The following is a 27,419-nucleotide window of genomic DNA, read 5'->3' on the forward strand; positions in this document are numbered from 1 at the left end:
TCAACACATATTTATGATAAAACCCTCCAGAAAGTAGGCATAGATGGAACTAACCTCAACATAATAAAGGCTATAATTGACAAATCCACAGCCAACATTGTTCTCATTGGTGAAAAAGTGAAACCATTTCCACAAAGATCAGGAACAAGACAAGGTTGCCCACTCTCACCACTGTTATTCAACATAGTTTTGGAAGTTTTAGCCACAGCAATCAGAGAAGAAAAAGAAATAAAAGGAATCCAAAAAGGAAAAGAAGAAGTAAAACTGTCACTGTTTGCAGATGACATGTTACTATACACAGGGAATCCTAAAGATGCTACCAGAAAACCACTAGAGCTAATCAATGAATTTGGTAAAGTAGCAAGATACAAAATTAATGCACAGAAATCTCTTGCATTCCTATACACTAATGATGAAAAATCTGAAAGAGAAATTAAGGAAGCACTCCCATTTACCACTGCAACAAAAAGAATAAAATACCTAGGAATAAACCTATTAAGGAGACAAAAGACCTGTATGCAGAAAACTATAAGACACTGATGAAAGAAATCAAAGATGATACAAACAGATGGAGAGATATACTATGTTCTTGGATTGGAAGAATCAACATTGTGAAAATGACTCTACTACCCAAAGCAATCTACAGATTCAATGCCATCCCTATCAAACTACCAAAAGCATTTTTCACAGAACTAGGACAAAACATTTCACAATTTGTATGGAAACACAAAAGACCCTGAACAGCCAAAGCAATCTTGAGAAAGAAAAAGGGAGCTGGAGGAATCAGGCTCCCTGACTTCAGACTATACTACAAAGCTACAGTAGTCAAGGCAGTATGGTTCTGGCACACAAACAGAAATATAGATCAATGGAAAGGGATAGAAAGCCCAGAGGTAAACCCACACACATATGGTCACCTTATTTTTGATAAAGGAGGGAAGAATATACGATTCAGAAAAGACAGCATCTTCAATAAGTGGTGCTGGGAAAACTGGACAGCTACATGTTAAAGAATGAAATTAGAACACTCCCTAACACCATACACAAAAATAAATTTAAAATGGATTAAAGACCTAAATATAAGTCCAGACACTATAAACGTCTTAGAGGAAAACATAGGCAGACTCTCTATGACATAAATCACAGCAAGATCCTTTTTGGCTCGCCTCCTAGAGAAATGGAAATAAATACAAAAATAAACAAATAGGATCTAATGAAACTTAAAAGCTTTTGCACAGCAAAGGAAACCATAAACAAGACAAAAAGACAACCCTCAGAATGGGAGAAAATATTTGCAAATGAAGCAACTGACAAAGGATTAATCTCCAAAAATATACAAGCAGCTCATGCAGCTCAATATCAAAAAAACAAACAACCCAATCCAAAAATGGGCAGAAGACCTAAATAGACATTTCTCCAAAGAAGATATACAGATTGCCAACAAACACATGAAAGGATGCTCAACATCACTAATTATTAGAGAAATGCAAATCAAAACTACAATGAGGTATCCCCTCACACTGGTCAGAATGGCCATCATCAAAAAATCTACAAATAATAAATGCTAGAGAGGGTGTGGAGAAAAGGGAACCCTCTTGCACTGTTGGTGAGAATGTAAATTGATACAGCCACTATGGAGAACAGTAGGGAGGTTCTTTAAAAAATTAAAAATAGAACTACCATATACGACCTGGCTATCCCACTCCTGGGCATATACCCTGAGAAAACCATAATTCAAAAAGAGTTATGTACCACATTGTTCATTGCAGCACTATTTACAATAGCCAGGACATGGAATCAACCTAAGTGCCCATCGACAGATGAATGGATAAGAAGATGTGACACATATATATAATGGAATATTACTCAGCCATAAAAAGAAACGAAATTGAGTTATTTGTAGTGAGGTGGATGGACCTAGAGACTGTCATGCAGAGTGAAGTAAGTCAGAAAGAGAAAAACAAATACCGGATGCTAACACATATATATGGAATCTAAAAAAAAAAAAAAAAATGTTCTTAAGAACCTAGGGGCAGGACAGGAATAAAGATGCAGACGCAGATAATGGACTTGAGGTCACGGGGAGGGGTAAGGGTAAGCTGGGACGAAGTGAGAGAGTGGCATGGACATATATACACTACCAAATGTAAAATAGCTAGTAGGAGGCAGCCGCATAGCACAGGGAGATCAGCTCAATGCTTTGTATCCACCTAAAGGGGTGGGATAGGGAAGGCGGGAAGGGAGACACAAGAGGGAGGGGATATGGGAATATATGTATACGTATAGCTTATTCATTTTGTTATACAGCAGTAAGTAACACAACATTGTAAAGCAATTATACTCCAATAAAGATGTTAAAAAATAATACATAACATAAAGACAAACATCAAAGTCAGGGTATTACTAGTAAAACATAGTCTTGAGATGCAAAATCAAATCAAATGTGTCCTTTGTTAAGGTATCAGTAATTTAATGAAGTGCCTTGTAAAGTTTCTTAACTGGACAAATGAGCTTTTAAGACTCTTAAGGGAATTTACAATTCATCCCATTTTGTATCCTTATATAGAGAGGGAAATGTCTCAGAGAGATTTGAAAGTGTGAATTTTGTCTAATGTGGTGGATTACAATTTAACACATACAAAACTCACACTCTTTTTAAAGGACTTGTATCAGCTTGAAGTCAATGGGCTTAGTTTAAATGAAAATAGATTTCTAGGTACTAAATACATCTGGTCAGGAAGCAGGCCAAAAAATTTACTCATAACCACACATCATTTTCTACATAAAAGCAAAGATATCAAAAGTCACCCTAAGAGTCACTGGGAAGAATAATTTTAGTAACCACTTCCAGGGAGTAGAACCAGATCTAAATTGTGGAAAATCCCCTATAGTGAAGGAAGGGGGAATTACATTTCTTCCTGGACTTACCATGAGGTTAGATCCTAATAAACCCATCGTTAAGTATCATAAATTGAAAATGCATTTAATACACCTAACCTACAAAATATCATAGCTTAGCCTAGCCTACCTTAAATACGCTCAGAATATTTACATGAGCCTACACTTGGGCAAAGTCATCGAATACAAAGCCTATTTTATAATAAAGTGTTGAGTATTTTATGTAATTTATTGAATACTATACTGAAAGTGAAAAACAGAACAGTTGTATGGGTACAGTATGATTGTAAGTGTATTCGTCGTGCACCCTCATGATCCTGTGGCCGAGTGTGAGCTGTGGTTCCTGCAGCTGTCCAGCGTCACCTGAGAGGATTGTATTGCATATGGCTAGCCGGGGCAAAGATAAAATTTGCAATTGTAAGTACAGTAGATACTGAATGCCTATCGCTTTTGCACCATCATAAGGTCAAAAAATCCTAAGTCAAACAGTAGTAAGTTGGAGACTGTCAGTAGTAACTCTTGACTGGCTGGACTTCAGAGATTCTACAGAGAAGAAATTGTCAAATGCCCTCATTTCCTCCCTCCTTAATTTTTGAATGGCAGCGTCTATTGGTCTATTGTTATTTTCCTGCCCCTGTCTCACAACTCTATGTAGGGTTTTCTGGGAGCAGTTGTCTTTTTCATGTCCAGGCTTCAGCACTAACAAGGTGCTCTTAATGTATACAGCTTGAGGAACCTTATCAGAACGTGGAATTCATTTAGTTGAATAAATTCTGAAATTTAAACCTGATCCTGATAACATGATGAGGTAAGGTTTTGGAAGTCTTGGGAAGGGGTGAGTGAATTTTGCATGTGGAAAAGACGTGAAGCATTAGGAAACAAAAGGAGGATAGTTCCATACTATAACACAGCTAGTATTCAACAAGTCATACTCTTGTTTACAACTCCTATGCTCACACTTTGATGATGTGTTTATTCACATGACTTTATTTAACCAGTTGGACATCGCAAGTGTGATGAAAAAAGGCTTGGTAAGTATGTACACATTGGAGCTTCCATTTTTAAGATTCCCTCTCAGAAGCCAGTAGTCACATAAATGAGCTCCACTACACCGCATGGAACAAAATAATTGCCAAGCTAAGTCAAGGTAGCATACATAGTCATGGCAAATATTACACTGTTGATGTTTTAAACTATTACATTTGGGTTTGATTTGTTATTCAGCAATAGATAACTGAAACAAAAATAGAAGTAATAAAATGGAAAGCCATTCTTTCTACTTTTTCAGGCTCAAATTTAGCCTATTAAATAATTTATGAAGTTATATATTATGAAACCATTGACTTTATTTATGGTTTGTCTCTAAAGGATATGAAATAGCTGCCTAACACAGTGTTGAAATATGGCAGGTATAGAGATAATCATAACTACCATTTATTTGGCATTTTGTGTGGTAGACACTGCTTAAAGAACTTCATAAACATTATCTCAATAAATCCTTACATTGATTCTTGGAGATAAATATTACTCACTTTAGAATCATTATTTTATTGATGAGAAAGTCAAGTTCTAAATTTGTATATAAATTGTTTAAGTTCAGAGCTAGCAATAGGTAGTAGGAATTGGTATGTGAGCCTGGGTGTATTCTAATTCCAATATCTAGGTTCTTATCTATTTCTTATTATTACTTCAATGATCCCAGTTCTATTCCCACTGCAATTTTGTGGGCAATTCTTCCTTCATCTTTTTTTTTTTTTTCTTTCCTGGTGAGTATAAATGTGAATTTCTTGGTTTCTGAGTTAGTGAAAGTTGCATTTATGCTTTTCAGAGGGTGTTTTGGTTAGAATTGGAAGAGGAGCTTCACATAATCAAGCTTGATGATGAAGCTTCTGCAACCCCCCTTGAGTGATCTTGAGTATGTATTTTACAAAGTTTGGGTCCTTGCTTACAAATAAGATGACTATTTTCTTCTCCCAGTCAATACCTCCAAGTATAAAGAAAATTGCAACTTCTATCTAAAACTCTCCATTTATAAACGACCCTTCCATGAGAATTTGTAATGACTTGATCTCCAGATGTGATAGTATACAAATGTTTTGGATTGATTTTGGTAATCATTTTTTCTTCTATATATTCTTTCTTCAATCTTGCTGGTCAGTTTCAGACATTGATCATGCTTATGATAGGTGAAAGGAAGATTAAACTGATCCAGTAGGGAATGTGAAAATTGGAGATGGAAGAGGAGATGTTGATATGAACTGAATCATCAAGTTAATCTTTTTCCAAACACTAACATGCCTTAATACTAGAAACATCTGCCTTTATAGCCTGCTGGATTAATAAAAAGTCACAGTAAATTAAATTTTGATTAAATTTTATATTATTCTAGTACAGTAGTACAGTTGTCTCTCCCATCTTAAGTTATCCAGGTAAGTTGCAATACTCAAATGTATACATTTTGTTTTGGAGAACAAATCTATGCCAAGAATAAGTACATATACAAGACACTGCACATAGAGAATATTATTTTTATTTTGAGAACATTCTAAATTGTGTATTGAAAAAAATCTTTCAGAAAAGAAAGAAATTTAAAAAGAAATTTAACATGCTAACTCCATGTATGACATGAATCTTAGGAGACATACATTCATTACTTGCACCACAAGTAAAGAGGATTTATGGAGGCAGTGGCTTGGGTTAGAAAGAAATAGAAGAAACTCTAAAAGATTAACAGGATTAACTAGTCAATTCTCTTCATATATCAGCGACTTGGTTTTGGTCTATTTCTCATGACATATTTTGCATTTTATTATAACTATTCTTTCATTAAATATAAGATACTAAGAGAACAAACACAAAATATATCTGTCCCCATTTTTTCACCCTTCAAAGCTTATTTAATGTTATTTTTATTCTATATGTATATGTACTTTGGGCAATTTGTAAAGCTTATATTGAAAATTGCCCCCTTGTGAAAATTCAGCTTTTTTTTTTTTCATTTTAAGAATGAGTTAAATTTACACTGGTTATAAAAATAAAAAGAAAGAAAACACTTTGTAAAAGCTTGTGAGATGTCATTAACTTCTCTTCGCTTTTAACTCACAAAATCCTAAAAGAAGATAATCTATATGAGAAATAAAATTCCAACATGAACTAGAAGTGAATACTGGCTTATCATTAAAAGTGTGTCTTTTAACCCAGTGCGTATCAAATTTTTGTGTACGTCAGAATTATCAGAAAGGCTTATTAAAAGACAGACCCTGGGCCCTTCTCCCAGATTATTCTGATTTACTAGGTCCGTGGTTGGGTCCAGAAGCTTCCATTTCTAACAAGTTCCCAGGTGGTGTTGATGCTGCTCATCTGGGGACCACGTTCTGAGAACCACTGCTCTTACCAACTGTTTATTCATTAAATTCTCTGACTGGGCACAGCGTAGAAGCCAAAAGACTGTGACTCAGGGTGAGGCAAGATGACATAAAGCATTCTCTTCTTTTGAATATATAGAGATAGGTTTGGCAATTTTTTTTTTTAAATACAAAATATTTGTCAAGTCATAAGCTCTCTCACTGCAGAGATATTATTCAAAATAAACATAAATGCAACACTTTATTAAAGTAAAAGTATTTTTACTATTAATATACAAATGGCAAAGAGTGACAATTTTGATATACTGTTAAGCCATACTTTCAATGTCTCTCATAAATACAAAACTTCAACATTTGCAGTATAATTTTTACAGTTTAGACATATATATACAGCATTTCATAGGAACATACTCTATTGAAACAATAAGAAAACTTTGTGGTAGCTAACAAGAATATAGAATTTGAATGGCATATATAAGTTAAAGAAAATAAAAGGCAGCGTGTTTTAATGCATACTGAACACAGCATAGAATTCACATACCAAAAAAATAAGATTTTTTTTTTAACCTTTATTTCTAAGTTCACAGATACCTAACAGAGTTTAGAGGCAAATGCTAAACCATGAACATTCCTTTAAGAATTGGAACAGATATGTTTCCTCTTAACAGTACCATTTATTTTACACAATGCTTGTTGTTCAGTAAAAAAAAAAAATCCTACTTGCAAAATTGAATCATAGGTTCTATCTATGTTAACCCTCTCCTCTGGATTTCTCCTTTGGGTCAGTATAATTGGCCTTAATTTTTATCTACACAATTTTCCTTGTCCCTGCTCCAACACTTCTCATACTAAGATCCTATTTACCTACTCCAAATGTCAGAGGTCTGTTTGCCTTTCTGGATTCTTTCAGTTCTTTGCTCCTCTATTCTCCTATGCCTGGTTGTGATTTGAAATGCTCCAACAGTCATTGCTTTGCTTATTCTTTTCCAAGGAAGGCTAAAACCAGATGCTAAAAGGTATACATTTTAATTTTGGAAAACAATTAAAATAAGTGGTAATATTAAATTTGGGCAATCTTTATATTAATTATGAACATCATGTGATCAAAATTCTGAAAATATTATTAAAAAATTAAAGTGGTGGTACCGATTAATGTAGTTAAGGTATTGATAAAATCCTATAGTGAATAATAAACTATTTTTCTAAGAATATTAAATATGTTATCAAATAAATATTAAGCATTGCATATAATATGAGTCTATGAGGAGAAATTATTAGCACTCTGTATAATGTTGTTAAATAGCTGCATCGACATGGGAAAATGCAATTTTTAAAAAAGGAGAAGAGGGACTTGGAAGTAAATTATATTTGTTCAGCAACTACTACATCTAGGCTCAGTTACACATGTAATCATTTCATCTCAGAACATTATTAAGCCTGTGAGTAGAAGACTTTTTTGAGAGATTTTCATTTTAGGATTGAAGCACTTCATTTCCGTGACCTTCCACAGTTGAATTTTGGCATATGCTAACACATCCATATGTGATTTCAGTGTGAAAGACAATGCAATAATGCTTCAAAGGGTTAATAAGAAGATGCAAATCTTTTCTCTCTAAAGATAAGTAATGCAAACCATCTCATTTAAAAAATGTATTTTCATCTACTCGTAAAGTCTGTTGAATAAGCACTTGGAGGGATTGAAGTTGAGCATTTACATTATTCTCTGTGATAAAGAATATTGCAAATTTAATAAGTAATTGTAATATGCTATTCCAATATTTCCTAAAATTAAGAAATGGAGATTATTCTTCCTATCGCTTCAGCTGTAGATATTTTCATCAGTGTGTTTTATCATCAACAGTGAAGGATGATTTATGATCCCCAATCAGATATATAACAGGAATAATGCAGACTCAAGTGACACCACAATAATTTACCCTATTTTAAAAAGTGTCTGTTGTCTTTGTCTTAAAACTAGTAAAATTCAATTTCAACAGTATCTAGAATGTATTTATTGTCTAGAACAACAAGAACAAATTAAGTATATTTTGTGTGTGCATTAAAATAATTGCTTTGCCATGAGTGGAAATAAGTTACACAGTATAATTTGTTTCATTGAGATTTTGTATTGAAGGTGAAGTAGTCTGAACTGAGCTTATTCACTAAATGTAAATAAGAGAGTAACATACAAGTGTCATAGATATAAGCGAAATATATCAAGAAAGATTGCAGGTTTTTTTCTTTTAATAAAGCAGAATGTCATGCTAATCCAAAGGCACAAATACATCTTAAATATTTAAAATAAGAAGCATAAACTTAAGGTGTGAGTATAAAGTTCCAATTAATTGTTGGCACTCAAATAATTTGATTAATAAAAACTTTCTGTTTATATAAATGTTTAATTCAAAGACCAAGTTTCATGTAAACTTTGCTGGATCAAATAGTCTTTGAAAAAATGTTTTCATAGGTATTAATAGTAAAAAATGAAGTAAAACTCGAGAAACATTACATTAATGTTAGACATTAGTATCAATAGAATGGCCATAAATCAACCCATGAAAATAATAAATCAAAATTCTTACATTTCTTTGCAGATCATTGTAAAATATGTTGATACATAAATTTGTGCCAGTTTTATAAACAAAATACTGCTAAAATGCTGATATTATTGTTCCCTCTTATATGTTATTGGATATAGATTGTCATTGCCTAATTGCACATAACCTATCAAGAAATACCAATATTTTCAGTGATATCTTTGCTTCTTTGTTTAAAGTAGCATAGGGTTCTGATTATTTAACACTACTTATATTCAGTTCAATATTTTGACATTTTATACTAATGTTTAAGTGTACTCTTAGACAGTAAAAATAACATTTATACAGTTGTATGGATATGTTTAGTCTAGAATAAGAATGAAAAATAAGAAACAGATCATTTCAGTTCTACTCATATTTTACAATTTACTACAAGCCAGCTCTTATTTGGAAACTTTTATAAGTAGAGTCATTTGGAGCATTCCATTGAAATGTAAAAAGAAAAAAAAAAATGTTTATCACAGTATTGCCTTGCTCTTGCAGGGCATAGAGTTCAAGGACAAGAGGTAAGGACCACTCAGACAATTGAAACAGTGCACTTGAAACAGTCTGTTTACAGTTAGTTCCAGATTATCTGTTAACTTCAGATCATTACTCCACATTAGTGGCAAGAAATTTAACAGCATACGTATGTATATATATGTGTGTATATATATATATATATATATATATATATATATATATATATATATATATATATATATATATATATATATATATATAATATTTAATTAAACTGCTTTACATAGAAAGCCCAAAGACATGCGAGAAACAGGACTTTCAAACTGAGGGAAAAACAATCTTTGTTTTTTATTATGATTTCTCTGCTCTTGAAGTATAGCGTGGATATAACAATAGTAAACATGCTAAATTGCTTTCTCAGTTTTCCTAATTCTTTCACCATAATTACTTTAAAACCTCATAGTCCTATCCAGGAAAAATTAGTATCCATGCCTACTGCTTCACGGACACTTTGCTAAGCTTGGTTACTCTGCACAAACCAATTCAAGTATTTTGATTAGTTTTAGCACATTCATGCAAAAGGGATAAAACAGTAAAATAAAGCAAACAGATTATCGGGCAAACATAACTTAAACAGCAACAGTCAAATCCATCAAAAGACCAGTTGGATAATTACTACTCAAATTCCTAGGTAGGCACAGGAATTTTTTTCTTCAGAATATTCCTGAAAATATAGCAAGGAGAGATTCCTACATCATATAACCCTGTAAATTATGGCAAGGACACTGTAGAGATTTAGTGTCTGAACATGCAGATGGGCAGGTTCTGTCCTCTGATAACCATAGTTTTGGAGAATTAGTCGTCTCTCCTTGGTTGACAGTTTCAAGTACTTTGTAAATAAAAGTGTTCATGAGTGACATTAATATTACATTTAATATTTGTCAAATAATCTCCATAGAGAAATACCCTAAAGCAGGTCACTCTGCACTGAGACTTTCCTCCAGGGTTCTACCGGTCTGCATTCCATAACCAGTGCAAGTTTGAGCTATGATACCACCTGAAACAAGAAGTTATGAATGTGATGGGGCCTAAAGAAACCTTTGGCTCTCTAGGGTAAGAAATAATCTAAAACCTGCTCCCAATTGGTATGTATATTTATAATCATAAATACATTTTTTTTTTACCTTACATATAAGTGAAAATCATGTTTCAGCCTTTTACCTCTGGGAGCTTGCATAGCTTGGAAGTTAATAAATATTTTATTCTGGTATATATTACTAATAAGTGACATTAGAAAGTTTGTGTTGAATAGTTAAGGAATTTCTTCAACCCAAGTTGTTTATCAAAATCTTAAAATGACTTCTAGCTACAACATCCAGAATAAAAACAGATAGTGGCAATTCAATTGTTCATCATTGACACTTTTATGGCAATGTCTAAATGTCAATTTCCCCATAATTTAACCACTAAGGATTTTAATTCCCATTAGCCAGTTACATATAAGGATTGACCTATAACACTGGGAACATGAAGTTTTAAACAAAGATTATCTAAAACAATGGGCAAAAATGTATCTGAGGATATGATTCGAAGTATTTGAACACTAAAGACTCATTTTTGATAAAATTATTTTAAAAAGTAAAAGGTAATCACATATTTATAAGTATATCAAGACAACATTGATATTGTTCCCATTTCAATTTACTTTATTTGAAGCTGAGGGCAGAAATCAATATTATTTTCACTTGCAATACATTTCCTTTGTGTGTAATCCATTGTGAGTGAATATGGCATATATAAGAGATAGAGATTTATGGACTCTTTCTAATCTAATTTTACACACAACTAATATTCATTTAAATGGGTAATGATTTTGATCTGGCACTTCAGTCTATTAAAAATTCAACTTTGAAGTAGCATTGTAATTATAACGTAAAAAGAGTTTTCCAAAGTTTCTCTCATATTTAACATCTGCTAAAGATAACTGGCTCCTTCAAGCCTAAGTTCCCTGAAATTCTCTGGATGAAAAGTGTAACCTTTATTAAGTATTTTCATCTTAAACTGAAATCCACTTTAATAATCTATTTGCCCAAGATTGGATTAAAAAACATGCAGGGCTTTCTTATACATTTAACTCACAAAGATTTTGTTTTGTTTGTTTTTCCTTAAACCCCTACTTGTGGAGAGGTTGTGTTATGAAATATAGTTCTTAAGAAATAGAGCACTTTATCCATATAATAAATTGCAGTACTTCAATCATAGAATCAAATTGATACCCAAGAGTTGGTGCCGGTCAGGTCTCTATATTGAAATTCATAACAAAAGAAACAACAACAGCAACAACACAACAACAAAAGGAAATGGACCATGGGCAGGAGTATTTGATCATATGTATATGTGTACAAGCTATTCCAAGCTAGAAGTTTCCCAAGAAATTAAGGTCAATGGAATAGTTTTGGTCATAGGGTCACTGCAATCTAAATGCTCTTTGTAGCATTCATTGTTAAAGACTCTGTGATCTTGGTGTTATGCTTTGCTGTCGTCTTCTTTTGATTGAATGACGTCATTAGAAACCTTAATTTCTATAGTTTCTGGATTTAGGACTTCTTTCCCATTTTCTTCTTTTAAAGGCAATTTTCTGGAAGAGAATAGAAAAATAATAAACAATTGGCTAAGGCACTTTAAGTGGTATCTCAACATTTAAGTTATTGTTTTGTAGAAGGAAATAGAGTACAATTATTAGAATGAAAAAAATCAGATTTGCTAAATATCAAATTGACAGAAATATAATCTAAAAGATAATAATACAATATTGTCTACTGTAAAAATGTGATGTAATGAATAATAATGAATGAAACAATACATTTGCAGATTTGGATGCACCAAATTGTTCATTATAGGGTGGCTTTGGTTTAATAACCCTCTGAAGTATTAAAAATATAATGAAGTGTTTTGGATTATGAAAAAGCCAAAATAATTTTATATGTTAACTAGCTGATTTACTAGTACTCCAGTTTTTCAAGTAAAAACAACCAACAGATGCTGCCATATCTGTTACATAAAATTCAAAAGCTGGGTGAATTAGTAATATTCTTTGGAACTTAATGCCAACAGATATATTTCAGGACTTTTCCACTTTTTTATATTTATTATATATGTTTCTTTAATTGATCTCTTTTCACTATTATTTTTTCTTGATACTTTTGTAATTTTATAGCACTTTTTTGAGTTTCCAATTATAACCTATGAAGCAATAACAACCTTTGTTTCTTAATATTAAGACAGCTTTACAAATCATACTATGATAACAATAAATCAAGATTTAGAGTTTTTTCTACCAGCCTAAACTCAATGCTTTATTATTACATCTTGTGCATATGGTTTTGAAGGCAGTATTTCCTCCTTTGATAAAATAATTTTTTCACATCAAAAAAATTAAGTAACAAATAGAATTCTAATTCACCTCCGTGACTTCAGCCTCACCATTTTATGGAGTAGTGAATGCTACTATGCTAGTTCCTCTGGGATTTATTTGTAATTTCTTTTATGTTTCTGAATGAGAAGAGAAAGCCATGTCTTTTGAAAGTCAAAGCTATTATGCGAAAACTAACCAATTGAAAGTAAATTATTTCATTGCTGGAGTGAAGTAGCATCTACTTTGTACCTACTAGGGCAGGCTCTCTTTTATGTTTATTATAAATAGTGCATTCAGAGTTCTTTTCTCCCATTCCTAAATACTGAAAACATTGATAATAAAGGATTATAAAAACAATGGGTTATTTCTAGCAGCAAAATATACAGAAATTTAGAGCTTGAATGGGAGGTTAGCATAATGCTTAATATATCTCTTACTCACAAAACTATGTATTAAATTTGTCATTAACCAGTGTTGTCAACTAATTCTTGGATGGTGTACTTTTGCATATATATTTATTCACTATTTATATTTATGTTAAATTGTATTTTTAAAGATTACTGTTAATGCTATTATTTTTACGTTGAGTATTTCTTTTCTTTAATTGAGAACCAGAGTAGTTATTAAATCATCTTGTTTTGGTTTGGTTTGGTTTCAAACTATGGCCCGTTCTATGTAAGGGCATTTTCTTAACTAATCTTCATACACACCATTATATCATAGTCAGTGTTAATTAATAGATAGGAATTTGTTTTGTTGTGTAATATTTTGCTTCATTGAAAAAACTTCTGATTTCCGAAGGGAAGTGTATAGATGTGTTTATTTCACACTATTTCTATTTTAGACTGTCATATTCAGAGCAATAGCTAATTTTCTGACACATTTTTATTTCAGTAAAAATCAATCACATTTTGCAAGTATCACTTTTTTAAACAATAAGATTAGTGTAGGAAAATCCAACTTTTTGACATGCTTGCATTATTTTGATATTTTTGCATAAACTTCTGAATATATTTGTGAACAGGAGATTTTTCTCTGATGGTACAAAATCTTCATGTGAAATATCTCAATAGAAAATGGATTTTAGATATTCACATGTACTTTCATTGAAGAAGAAACACCATTGTTTTTAAAATGATGTTATTTGTCAATATGTGCTAGAAATAATTATAATGTGTTCATCACTTTACAAATACTTATCCAAGAATAATTAAGCATTTCAAGCTACATACTCAGGTTCTGTTAGTGGTGTGGTTTCATTTGGCTCATTTACTGGGCTCCCATCTTCATGATTAGTAATTCTTTCATCCTCTGTTCTCATCTCCACTATTGGTTCTTTTGATCCATCTTTCCTAGAAAAATAAAGAAAAAAAAAAATCTTACCTATGAAATGTAAAAAAGGATGCATTATGGAACATGGTTAAAATCTCCACAAAATCCCGCCACCCCTGGATTCTGATCCAGCTTGGTCAGAATAAGAATACCACTAAGAATTTTTTTCCATTTAAATTCATCTAGCCATATATTGTTCAGAAAAAATAGAAAGAAGAAATTCCATTTTGTCTAGAATTATTTTCCTCATCAAAATATTTCACAAAAGTAGTTCAAATTTTCAATTTGATTATGCAGTTTCTTTTGGAAAATAAATGAAAATTATTTCATTAAATAAAAGTTATGACATGAAGTAGCTTCTTCCCCCTAATTAGCCATACACATTAAAATATATATTTTTATTTTAAAAATAACATTAAATAAAAACATGTTGTATTTGAAAAATAACATTGCTTCTATATCAAAATCTGGAAGATAAAATTTATATATAAGATACGTTTAGTTTCAAATGTCTCTGAATTTATATGATTTTAACTATAATGTAACCATTGACATATTTCATATATTTATGTTTTCAAGAAAATAGTTTAAAAAGAACAATATTGTAACATATATGCATGATTATTTTCACTTATAATTTCTTATCCATGTCATTTTGTTAGATGTCTAAAATCTGAAATTAAGTGTGATTTATCATAATTGTGAGTAGAAATTTTACTGCAAGGTTTTGTAGCACAAAAAATAAACAAAAGAAAGAAAAACAAGGAAGCCATTTGCTGATGATAAAGAATGAAGTGAGATATAAGGGTTGAGAATGATGTACTCATCATACAGATTACAAATATGGCACATGAAAAAAAATTTGGAAGGAATGGGTGTTTTCAACTACCCAGGAATATAGTCTTACCATACAATCCCACAATTGTGCCCTATGTGTTTACCCAAATGAGCTGAAAACTTATGTCCACAAAAGAAATCTGTGCATGAATCTGTACAGAAGTTCTATTCATAATTGCCAAAAATTGGAACAAACTGAGATGTCTTTCGACAGGTAAATGGATAAACAAACTGTGGTACATCCATACAGTTGAATATTACTCAGCAGTAAAGAGAAGTGAACTCTCAAGCCAAAGAAAGACATAGAAGAACTTTAAATGCATATTGCTAGGTAAATAAGCCAGTCTGAAAAGGTTACATACTGTGTAATTCCAACTAAATGACATTCTGGAAAAAAAACAAAACAAAACAAAACTATAGAGACAGTAAAAAGATCAGTGGTTGTCAGGGGTTCAGGATGAGGGAGTGAAGGCAGGACGTAATGGTGAAGCACTGGTCATATTAGGGCAGTGAGTGTATCCTATTTGATACTGTAGTGGTTTCGTAATCATATGATGATGAAATTAGTTCTTTAAAATCAAGTAAACTAGGATTACATTTAAAAGAATGCAAACAACAAAAACCCAACAATGGCTCAAATATTTAACAGACCTCACAAATGTTGAGACCTGAAAAGAAAAATATTAAGGCTAATAAAACACTTTGATCAAGTGGCAGGTGTGATGTTGCTTTTGTTTGAGTATGTAGGTACCTCACATAAACACACAAAATTTTGAAGAAAATCTAGAAGTCAACAGTGAAGAACTCTTTTTACATCTTTAAAATTCAAATGTCTGTTGGAGCTGGTGGTTCAAACATGTTTAACAACATCCTCTGTTTTGGGGCTCCAAGGAAGCAAGAGCTATATAATAGTAGAGATGATGAAGAAGCACTTCATCATTAGATTTTAGTTTTTTGTTTTTGTTTTTGTTTTTTCTTGGTTGTTTGCTATTGTTGTTATTCTTCAATTGATTCTTTTAAAAAATTCTTCATGATACCAATGCTCTTGATGACATAGAGGATGATAGTTTGAAAAGCATGGCTATTGATGATTCTGAGCAGAAAAGTGACTCAAAAAACAGATTTTATTTTTAATTATTTTAATAACGGGTACAGATCTGTGAAGAAATGAAACAGAATGCAAAGAAAAGATAGAAAAGATAGTGAATTTTGATTTTAATTGTATACTTTCTTACCAAAAATAAACGGATAAGCAAAGAACTTTAAACTAGAAAGGATAAAATAAACATTATTGAAAAGAAATGAAGGAGTAACATGAGAAAATGGTGAGTTGTCCTAAAATCTTTATTTTTGGTTTTAATAATCTTTTTGATTTTTAGCTTGTTAGCATACAGTAAAGACTAATACAAAAGGGTAGAGAGGGAAAAGTGACTCTCCCTTCCACTGTCTGTAGGATATTTAGTTATCTATCAGAGAGACAATTACTGTTGCATATTTTTGCCTTGTTTCCAAGAGATACTGTAGGCATATGCCAGCATATATGTGTGAAAGTGAATTATTTTTAAACAAAGGATAGCATACTAACTGTGTGTAATTTTACCTTTTCAATTTACACTAGGTATTAGCTGGAAGCCATAAAAGAGCATTTAGAGCTGCCTCAATCTTTTTCATGGTGCATACTTTCCCATTGTATATATTCACCACGAAGTATTTGAACAGTCTCTAACTGACAAACATTTAGGTTGTTTCCAACCTTTCTTATTACAATAAATACTATCTGAAGCACACATATAACCTACATGAGTCTAATTCCTATTCTGTATAAATTACATTTAATTATTCTTCTAGTAATATCAGAATAATTACCAATATGGAATTATAAAGAGTGACAAAGCAATATTTTGTTTAAATTGGCATAAAATATATGTCAGAATTTATAGAAAATTTTACAATTTATAAACTGGTAAACATAGAAATTCTGGCCAGATTTCTAGAACTGATTATTAAGCAGAAAATGATGACAAGTGTAGCAGAGCAGTTAAGAGGATGTGTCCTAGGACCAACCTGGCTGGTTCTCGCAACTCACTGCATAAACATTTCTGGCTTGGTTAGTAAAACAGAGAAGATAAAGATACCAAACTAATTTCTGCTGTGTCCTTAGAATAGTGCCTGACATGCATGCAGTACTCAATCATTGTTAACTGTCCTCACCATCCTAGGAGGGCAAGGAGCATTTATGTTAGGAAATATACTACTAAAACTTGCAACTTGAACAAATTAAATAAGAGCAAAATGAAAATATCTTGATGCAAACTGAGAAAGAATATTTTATACAGTTGATCAATTCTTAAATGAAAATGTAAAGTTCATATAAATAATGGCATCACTAGCATAATCCAAACTTTGGGATAGATTGGGGAAAATATTTGCAACAAATACAACATCAAATGATTAAGGGTCACATTATATAATCAACAAGTGAAAGAAAAGTCAAACAACTCTATGAAAATGTGTAAAGAATATGAACAGGAAATTCCAAGAATAAAGTGACCAAAAGAAAATCATAAAACAAATAAGCTCAGACTCAACCCCGATTAGAAAAATGCAAATTTTAAATGATATTTTTCACTTATTAGATTGAAAAATAAATTGATAATAGTCAGTGTTTGAGAAGCACTGTAGGAAATATATGTTCTGTGATTATTTGGGATGTGAATTGGGAAATATATATTCTATGATTATTTGCAAGGTGAATTGGTACTGGCTTTTGTGGGCAATTTGCCAGTATTTTTCAGTTTTGATCTTCCATTCCATATGTAGGAGCTTCATGTATATTTACAACAGGATTGATGTAAAAACGAAGTTCAAAACAGCATAATATACTTTATTTAATATTATAAAGATATTGGAAGTCTTATCTAAATTTTAACAATAGAGAAGTGGATAAATACACTATGATATATAATACTATGGAATACTACTTATTTATTTTAAAAAAGAGTCAGAAATTCATGTACTGAAATGGGACATTTTGAAGCTGCATTGTTATGTGAGAAAAATTGCACACACACACATACGTATCTACATATGTACATATAAAAATCAGTGTGTGTATGTGTGAGGGGAGGTGTATGTTTGTGTGGTGTGTGAAGGCAGATGTAATTCTTACCTTTGCTTCTCTAGCTTTTTTCATGATTTTTTCTTTATTTTTGAATTTCTGTAGTTTGAAAATTATATGCTTAGGTGTAGTTTTTTGTGTTTTATTTTGATTTTTATCCTTCTTGGTGTCTTCTTTCTTTGTTCTTCTGGTATTCCTTTTGTGCATATGTTTAGCCTTTTGTAGTTGTCCTACAGTATTAGATATTCTGTTTTCTTTTTTTTTCAGTCTTTTTTTTTTGTTTGCTTTTTAGTTTTGACATTTGCTGTTAAGATCTTCTCAAGATTCTTTCCACAGCCATGTCTAGTCTTGCTAATAAGCTGATCAAAGCGATTTTTCATTTCTGTTATGGTGTTTTTGATCTCTAGCATTTCTTTTAGATTCTTTCTTAGAATTTCCACCTCTGCTTACATTTCCCATCCCTTATTCCATCTACTTTATCCATCAGAGTTCTTACCATAAAAAAAAATTCTTCGTCTGATGATTCCAACATTCCTGACTTATCGAATCTGGTTCTGATGCTTGCTCCGCATCTTCAGACTGATTTTTGCCTTCAGTGTGCCTTGTAATTTTTTCTTGATAGTGGGACATGATGTACTGGCTAGAAGGAACTGCTAAATATAGACCTTTAGTAATGTGGTGGTAAATTTTGGTGTAAAGAGGATGCATTCCAGAGTCCCATGATTCGGTCTCTGTCTTTTAGTGAGTCTGTGCCCCCGGACTGTGAACTTCATAATTTTTTCTCATTTTTTTTCCCCTTTAAGTGGAACAGGATGGTTAGAGCGGACTCGAGTTCAGTATTTCCCTTCTCCCATGTGGCAGTAAAGGGGGCCAGAGCTATGTATCCCTCTTTCTGCATGCTGAAAAGCCATTTACACACACACACACACACACACACACTTGACTAGTTACTTCCTATTCTTTTTTATATTTTAGTTCTTTCACAACTTGCTCAGCTAAGTCTGATTAAGTCAATTCATTCTTTTTTGAAAAGTAGTATTTACAACAGAAATTTCTTATTTATTTATCCATTTGATTGTTTTTTAATCGAAATGTGTTTCCCATCACAGTAACTAGATGATGGCAGGGACTAGTTTGCTTCCTCACAGTTGTATCTCTGGAGCTTAGATAGTGCCTGGTTATCTAGGTGTTCAATAAATATTTGCTATTGCAAATTAATGCTTGGGTAAATAAGGGTATACATAAAGTTTGGTAAAATAGTAATCTTTAACCATTTTATAACATAAACTATGAGAATTCAAGATAAATGTTAATTTACATTGAAAGCCAAATAATGGAATATTCTAGGACTTTACAAAATGCCGTCCTGTATGCCATTGACTTTAATTTCTCTTTTTTCCTGCAATATAACGTTCTTTAAATAAGAATGCTCTAAGTGTTTAATTAATGTGTTTTGTAAGAAATCTACACAGTCTTATAACTTGTGATAACATGAAAGGACTAGTCTTAGAATGCTTGGGGTCATATTTAGAAGCTAGTATATATCCAATTAATCAAATCAATTATGTCCTATTTCTCATTGAGGTTTTATATATATTTTTTCCAATTTGAATAATGAATTTTTGAAGAAGAGTTGAAAACTGTTTTCCTAAGGCAGAGGAAATTGTGATTTAAAAACCTATGATAGACAACAAGCATGGAATGAACCATGTGTTTTCATCTTTCCAAGTCTTTAAGGTTAATTAAACTTGGCAGGAATTACAAACACAAGTGTTGGTGGATAAATTACCAATTAATAAAGTCAAATAAAAACAAACAGCAGAACTTAGATGTACCTCATTTTTTTGCACGTGGTCATCAACAACCCTGTAATTAATTAAGACAAAAAAGTGAAGGTCCTTTTTGATTTCTCTCTTTCTTTCATCCCAAAGTTGAATCCGTCAGCAGTACTTGACTCTACCTCATCTATATTTGGGTGCTATACACTTTTATATGCCTATAGTACTACTGGCTTGGTACAGAAGACCATCATTTTCTACCTGGAATATTTCAAGATTCTCCTACCCAGTCTCCCTGATTCCAAATCTTTCCTTTTCACCTACCAACCCTCCAGTAATCCTTCTTCACAAGCAGCTAAATAAACCGTAAAAAAAAAAAAACTTTTAGTCACTTTCTATTTTAAAAATATTTCCTTACTTTGACCAAGAAGATTTAATACTTTTGTACTCAGGTAATTCTCCCACCTGATCGGTACCACTCTCTTTCCCTGCCTCATTCCACTCAGATCCATTTGGCCTTTAAGTAACAAGCTCATTCCTGACTTAATGGCCTTTGTATTTATTGTTACATTGCTTAGAACGTTCCTCCCCTTGATCATTATATTTCTGGCTCTTTATCACTCACTCTTCAGCCTAAGTTTCACCTCCCTGGAGAGGTCTTTAATGACCCAACCTCTAGTGACAATTGTCATTCTGTTTTTCATTTTTCTTAGTGCTTATCACTACCAGACATTTTCAATTTTAGTGTTGATTATCTGTCTTCCTACATTGAAACATGAATTCCATGTGAACAAAGTTCTTGTTTGTTTTGTTCACCACTTTATCCCTAGATTGTATAGAAGTGCTTGTTACCTAGTATTTATTCCATTTAGTTAATAACAAAGCAAGAATGAAGATATATAAAATTCAGTTTTGAGTCAATGTGTGCATATATATATCATATGTATATATGTATAATTATGTTACATAGTACATTGTTTTCTTGATATGTGAAAAAGTAACTAAAACTAAATTTGGTGATATGTTTATTTAGTTAACAAGACAATCTAAAAGTACAGCGAGTTATTAGGAAGTACAATATGTTTTTACGAGGAAAGCAAGAGATATTGAATAGTGAATTGTTTCCACTATATTTACTATGTCATACATTAATATCTCTTTCAAGCATGAAGTAGAGCCTAATTTCTGTTTGTTCTTTGCTATGTGCTGTGTCCAACAAGTAAGCAGGTGACATTTTGACTGTAATATTTAATGTAATTTTTTAATTGAAAATGTATACTAAGTTATTATCCCATGAAGTGAAAATATTCCTTACAGAATATCCATGAAAAATGGTCATAGACAAATTGCCTAGAAAGACTGAAATGGGCTTTGGAGAAACAAAACCAAAAATAAAAATATAAAAACAAAACAAAACAATGTGGCAATGCAAAATGGATTCTCCTATATCCTTAAGCCTAGAAAATAATGTATGAGACCATACACGCTCAAATGTATGTATCAAAAATGAATAGAAATGACTCAACAATAAAATGAAATGAATTGTTGACACACAGAACATCATGAATGAATTCTAAAACATTATGCTGAGTGAAAGAAGGCAGACAAAAAAATACACATTGTAGGAAACTATATCAAGCTTTATAAGAGCTAAAAATTATCTATGATAAAAAAAATCAGATTATTAGTTGCCTGGGGCAGGGGGAGTTGCCTGGAATAGTGTGGGTTGTCTGATAGGAACATAAGAGAACTTTTGAAGATGATGCTAATATGGAAAGCTTTTTGCATTTCACTCTAATTTTTGCATGAAGAAAACATAAATTTTGAGCTCTTTGTAGTGATATACAAAGAGTCTATCATTACTTTGATGCAGATGTCTGATACTCACAGGTATGCAGCTTTTCCTTCTTCAAGTTCTTTACTTTTACCACTGGAGCCACTTTTCTTCCCACACATTCTCCTGGTGATGCACATCAATAACCCACATTGTCGAATAAAGAAGCAGCTGACGTCTGTTACCACAAGAATTAACAAGAGTGCAGCGACTCCCAGACCAATGACCGCTCCAAGCCCAAGACCATTAAAAAGTGTGTCTTAAAAATAAAAGAAAATAATTTTATTAAACTCCAGATTAGAAAAGATTATACAGTTATTTAAAAAAAGAAATAATCTTATCTGAGAAATATTCAACTTAAGAGACAGGAAAAAATATCTTCATTAGCATACTTCAATTTCATGATTGCTGGGAGCTATTGTCTGGTTTTCAAACAATGTTTTAAGCAACTGACATGATAAGGATTTGAAATATTTCTTACAAACTTTCTTTAGAAAAATCACCCTAAGTAACTCTTCTTTCCAATATACTTCTTGATTACCTTTGGGGAAGATAATGAATATTTTATCATAACCCTAACTGTACTCTATCAGAAATTCAGAGCCATTAATAGATCATCACTTTGTTAAAAGAAAAATTATAGTCAAAACTCCTGTAAGAGAAGTGTTAAATAAATGCTCTTTATGGAATCATTTTAGTTTTAAGACTTGGGCTTGCAAATGATGCTGGAGCACTTTGCTTTGACAGAGAATGCTCTTTAAAATATCTGCCTAGAAATATTTTAAAAATCATCATTTCAGAAAAAATGGTTTACTTGTATTTTTCCAGTTAATATTTTAACAAATCGTATTAGACTAGAAGCAAACTTTAACAGAGTTGTGGTAATTATGACCTTTCTGAAGTCATATCATGAAAAGGTAGGGGAAGATGGGAGCCACTTTTCTGTGACATATGGTTGCAGGAAATTCCAAAAGTCATGGAATTCATGAAAGAGGTGATGGAGAATAGGGTGGAATAGGCTGACTGACAGAGTAAAAATGGCAAGAGTGGCTAGGACAGCAAAAATGAATCAAACGTTATATGCCTGTAGTCGAATATGAGGGTAGATTACACAACTATAACAATGCAGATAGGAAAGTGAGCACAATGGAAAGACACAGGATTAAACTGGTGATACTGTGTTATCTAGAGGGAAAAAAGAGAATTATATGACAATTTTATAGAATTGTTAAAATGATCAACATGATCATGTTAAAATTTGCTTATGTAACATTATAAAATTATAATTATCATTTTTAATCATAAAATATAATTTTCACTCAGCATCATAATCACATGCTCAGCCTGTGAGTGGTGTGCAATGCAAGTGACAGATACAGGGAGAGATGCAACTTTGAGTTTTGAGAAAACCACTTCCAAAAAAAATGTATATGTAAAACAAAGATTTTGTAAGTCATATTTTTAAAGTTAGGTCCAATATATTTTAATCATGACTGAAGAAATTGTGATCCAAAGGAACTGATATAACTGTCCTTATGTTGAATCTTCCACTAACAGGCCAGTCTTGAATATGTCACACCTGTCTGAATCCTAGTTTATTTTTCTGAGTCTAATGTCTAAACTTATTTTACTTTTTTCCAGGAAATACATGTTATTTATATTTCTTAACACTCTCAGAGCTTGCAGATAGATTAATAAAAATCATTCTATTTGTTACATGGTGCCTGGCACTTACCCAGGCAACTTTGTTCTTCACCTGTGCTAGAACACAGATATTCTACAGTGTCCCCATGATGTTGCACGTAAGAACTCTTTAAGCACTGAATCAAAAAACTTGGAACTCACATGCCCAAGAAAAGTGTGATTTTGGTTATAATTATTTTATTTCCGATAATGAGAAACAAGTGATAAACACATGACAGTTGTGGAGGAAAAAAAATTTTCATGCCATTTTCAGAATCTCCTTCCCCTATCAAAGTTTAACATGATATTTAGATGGTTTTAGTGTAGAAAAATTGCCTAGCTCATATCCAGAGAAATTATTAGCTTCCACAGAACTGTTATCACATGAACCCATTTTAAAGAAAGACTAGAGAAACAAAAATATTTTTCAGCCATGGAAATTTAGTATCATTTTTTATGCGAAGTTCCAATATACAAACGGACAATGAGATTCTAAATATTATTTAATAATTTTCAAAGATGTATCTATATGCACAATTTAAAAAAAATCTAGTGCCTCCTGCTATAAAAATAATGTATCAAGCACACCAGGATTTCTTCTAGTGATTTAAAAAATCATTTTATGCATTTTCTTCCATTATCCTTTTTCAAATATAAATGATTCTCATCTGAATATATTATTACAATATAATGAAGACAACTCAGCTATGAAATATCTTTGATTATATGTAAAGCAAAAATATGTTTTACAGTGTTCATAAGTAATTCTTTTGGATGTACTTCACATGATTCAACAACCAAAGCTCAGACAAGAATAGTAGAAAAATACATCTCCAGTTGAGCTTTAGCCCATCTGGATATATTGAGTCAAATGACATTTGAACTTTAATCACTTCTTTCTTACTTCATTTAGGTTCCTCTCACATGCAAACATAGTTCTAGACAATAAATCCCACAACTCAGTTATGATATATCTGTCCCAATATATAAATCCCCATTTACCTTTTTAAAATGTGAAGACTCTTGCTTTGTATTTAAATGTACTGGATCTGGTGTCAGAAAATCCTGGTTCCATCACTTACTCCTATATATCCTTGGTTGAGTCATTTAACTTTTCTCTAAGACTGAGGTGCCTCTTTATTGAAATGGGGACAATTAGGAAAACAGCCACCACAAACTAAGTCATGAGGTTGTTGGAAAGATTTTTGTGAATATAATAATGTATTTAACACCTCGAACACTTTTGCCTAACACTAAGTAAAAATTTAACGAGTATTATTATTATTACTATATTATTATTATTATTATTACAAAATTCTAGCGAAATGAGATTTTGGTTAAAAAAATAGACCATTTAAAGTTAAATTAGTCCAGTAAATATATTTCTTCATCAGCGACCTTCAGAATCTCTTGTTAAGCATTGATTATTCTCCTGAGAAAAAGATCACTGTTTTAAAAAATGACTTAGTTTTAGCTAGTTAGCTTTTAAATGATAAATATTTTATTCGTGACCTTTTTAGCATTAAACCAGTATATTGATCTGCTCCATTCCCAAGTTAGAAAAAGCTCTTAGAAACATTATATGTGTAAAGCACCTTATAGTAAGGGACTATTGACGCTAAAATAGCTATTACTTTTTTCTAGAGAAACAATATTATATCTTCTTAACAATCTTAACAAGCAAGATTACAATCTTGGAAGATTACTAGAAGTTATTTTTTATGAAAAACCAAACATATTTTTGTCATTGCATAGAATAGGCATGGACGTCGAATAGGTTTATGTTATAAATATTTAATTACGTTTTTTTTGAAAGATTTTTTAAAAATATTTCAGCTTAAGAATGTATTTAAATGCTCATACATTCTCATATCCCATGAAGTTAGGCTATAATAACTATAAAAGCTAAATTTTCTGTTCTTTTTTTCTTTTGACACCAATTTAATCTACTGTGAAAGTTCATTTATTTGTCTTTGGACTTTTCACAAAGTCATAATCATGTGTAACATTACATCACTAGGATTTGGGGACTAGCAATGATTTATTTCCTCAATAACATACAAAAAAATCTTTCTTTATAAGTAAATTGTGGTTTTAATTACTTAACAAATTGAAACTGAGCATAGAAATCATTTAAAGGATTTTATTTATTTAATTAATTTATTTTTTAAAGGATTTTAAATTAATCTTTTCAGTTTCCCAGAATACTTACACGTGTTTTATGATATAATTTTTATTAAAGTCCATTACCTAAACAAAAATATTTTCAGGTCTATCTTCTAGATAAGAAAAATGAGGTCCAGAGAGTACAGTGACCTAAGTCACAAGACAACCCTTAATACCCTTAATATTAGATCTGTACAAATGAAGACTATTTAGCTTCCAGTTCTATATAAATATATTGGCCTCACCACATGGCTTCTGGGATCTTAGTTCCCTAGCTAGGAGTTGAACCTGGACCACAAGAGTGAAAGTGCCAAGTCCTAACCACTAGACCACCAGGGAATTCCCTGGTTTTATACCTGTGTTCAAGTCAACATTTTGTACTGGATACTCAGCTTCAAATAATCAAAAGATAAAAATAAAATTTATTGACTAAATTAAAATGTATAATTTGCTTGCATAAAAATGTCAATATCCATTTTTTCATATACAACTAGTGGAAAAACAACTATTTAAATGAGGTATAATTATGCAACTAATTATTTCTTGCTTTTATGTATTTTTCTTGAATTCTTATTTTCAGCTTCTATTTTAGTGATCTTTTGTATTGCTCTTTTGAAAAGGGATTTCATATTAGAATTGAATAAGAATAAATAATTTAGGAATCAAAAATTTAAACATCTATTTTTAGGTACATATTATTGAAAGTAAACATGAGAATCAGTCTAAATGAGTTTTTACAATCTCCTTCCAATCTGTACCTCCCACACTGTGAAATTTAAAAATTGGCTAACTAAACCAGTATGTAGCCCCAGAGCTTTATGTACTTGCAATTTAACAGTCATCAAAATATAAAATCAAAACAAGAAAATAAGAAAAAAAAACTTCATTTCAAATCCATCGTATGCATGTGTTTTCATGTTTCTGTTGTAGAAATTAACTCATTGCTAAAACACTGCATTAATTTTCCATGAAATATACTATGTTTATACTAGTTTTTCAAAAACCACTACAATTTATAAAAGTAGCATTGTTTCTGACTCCTTAAGTAGTTCAGTTTTTTAGTTAACTCTTTTTCTATAGTTTGAGAATTACTTTTAGATGTGGAAAGTTGTGATAAAGATACGGAGAAAAAACTTTTTTCTTAATTTAAAGCATCCTAAAATGGAGATTTGGTTGTTGCTCCCAAAATAGTGGCAGTTATTTTCATAAGCGATATTGCTAAATACAGTGAGTTTAAGTGTATAAAAGATAACAAGAAAAGCCGTTTTTGGTCTTCATCATGACATTAACTAGATACTATACCCTTCCACAATAGAGGTAGGTCTATTTGTCCCCTGTTTATACATTCTTCCTTCATTCTGCCTAGTGTAACACATTTTCAAATATCAAATGATTTCTGGAAAATCTAGGTATAAATCTATACACACGTATGGTTCATCCTATGTGGAAAGATGAAGTAGACAGTTTCTGCATTTGAGCTCCATCTAAGCAGTGATGGTCAGCCACTCAACTACTTTAAAATCAAACATCTGGGTTATCTAAAGACTTTTGTGTCTACACAGTTTCATTACTTTTTTAAAGGACTATTTATTCACTTAGGCTTCACAAACATTTATTGAGTGCTACAAAATTAGTGCAGTATTAGAGGGGTTTCCTGATAACATACTAAAATAAGTTAAAAATTAACATACGTCTTTGGGCTTATCATACAGCTATTTAAGTCCCATTTGACTTATGAAGCATAAGTTCCCCAAATTTAATTTCATTCATTGGATTCCCCAAAACACAACAAAGGAATAAAAGGGTAAGATTTTTAGATTAAGAAGGGCCTAGATTTAATAGTAAGAGCTTCTAAAATTATGGTAATCTCCATGCACTATAAAAGGTACGCTCTAGAGTAACACATACTTTTAAAAGAAAATGTATTGCACTAA

At 31.6% G+C, this 27,419-nt stretch overlaps 1 protein-coding gene across 1 annotated transcript in view; it reads right to left on the bottom strand.

Annotated features, from left to right (window-relative positions):
• Positions 1–2,894: 2,894 nt before the first annotated feature.
• Positions 2,895–27,419, bottom strand: part of NCAM2 (neural cell adhesion molecule 2) — a 494,475-nt gene continuing 469,950 nt past the window's right edge. The window contains exons 16-18 of the mRNA XM_082391901.1: positions 21,691–21,895; positions 13,970–14,089; positions 2,895–11,960 (exon numbers count right to left, since the gene is read on the bottom strand). Of these exons, the coding sequence (XP_082248027.1) occupies positions 11,849–11,960; positions 13,970–14,089; positions 21,691–21,895 (437 nt within the window). The 3' untranslated portion in view covers positions 2,895–11,848. The remainder of the gene's footprint in view (positions 11,961–13,969; positions 14,090–21,690; positions 21,896–27,419) is intronic.

Source organism: Balaenoptera borealis (assembly GCF_965194805.1).
Source record: "Balaenoptera borealis genome assembly, chromosome: 5".
Classification (NCBI taxonomy): Eukaryota; Metazoa; Chordata; class Mammalia; order Artiodactyla; family Balaenopteridae; genus Balaenoptera; species Balaenoptera borealis.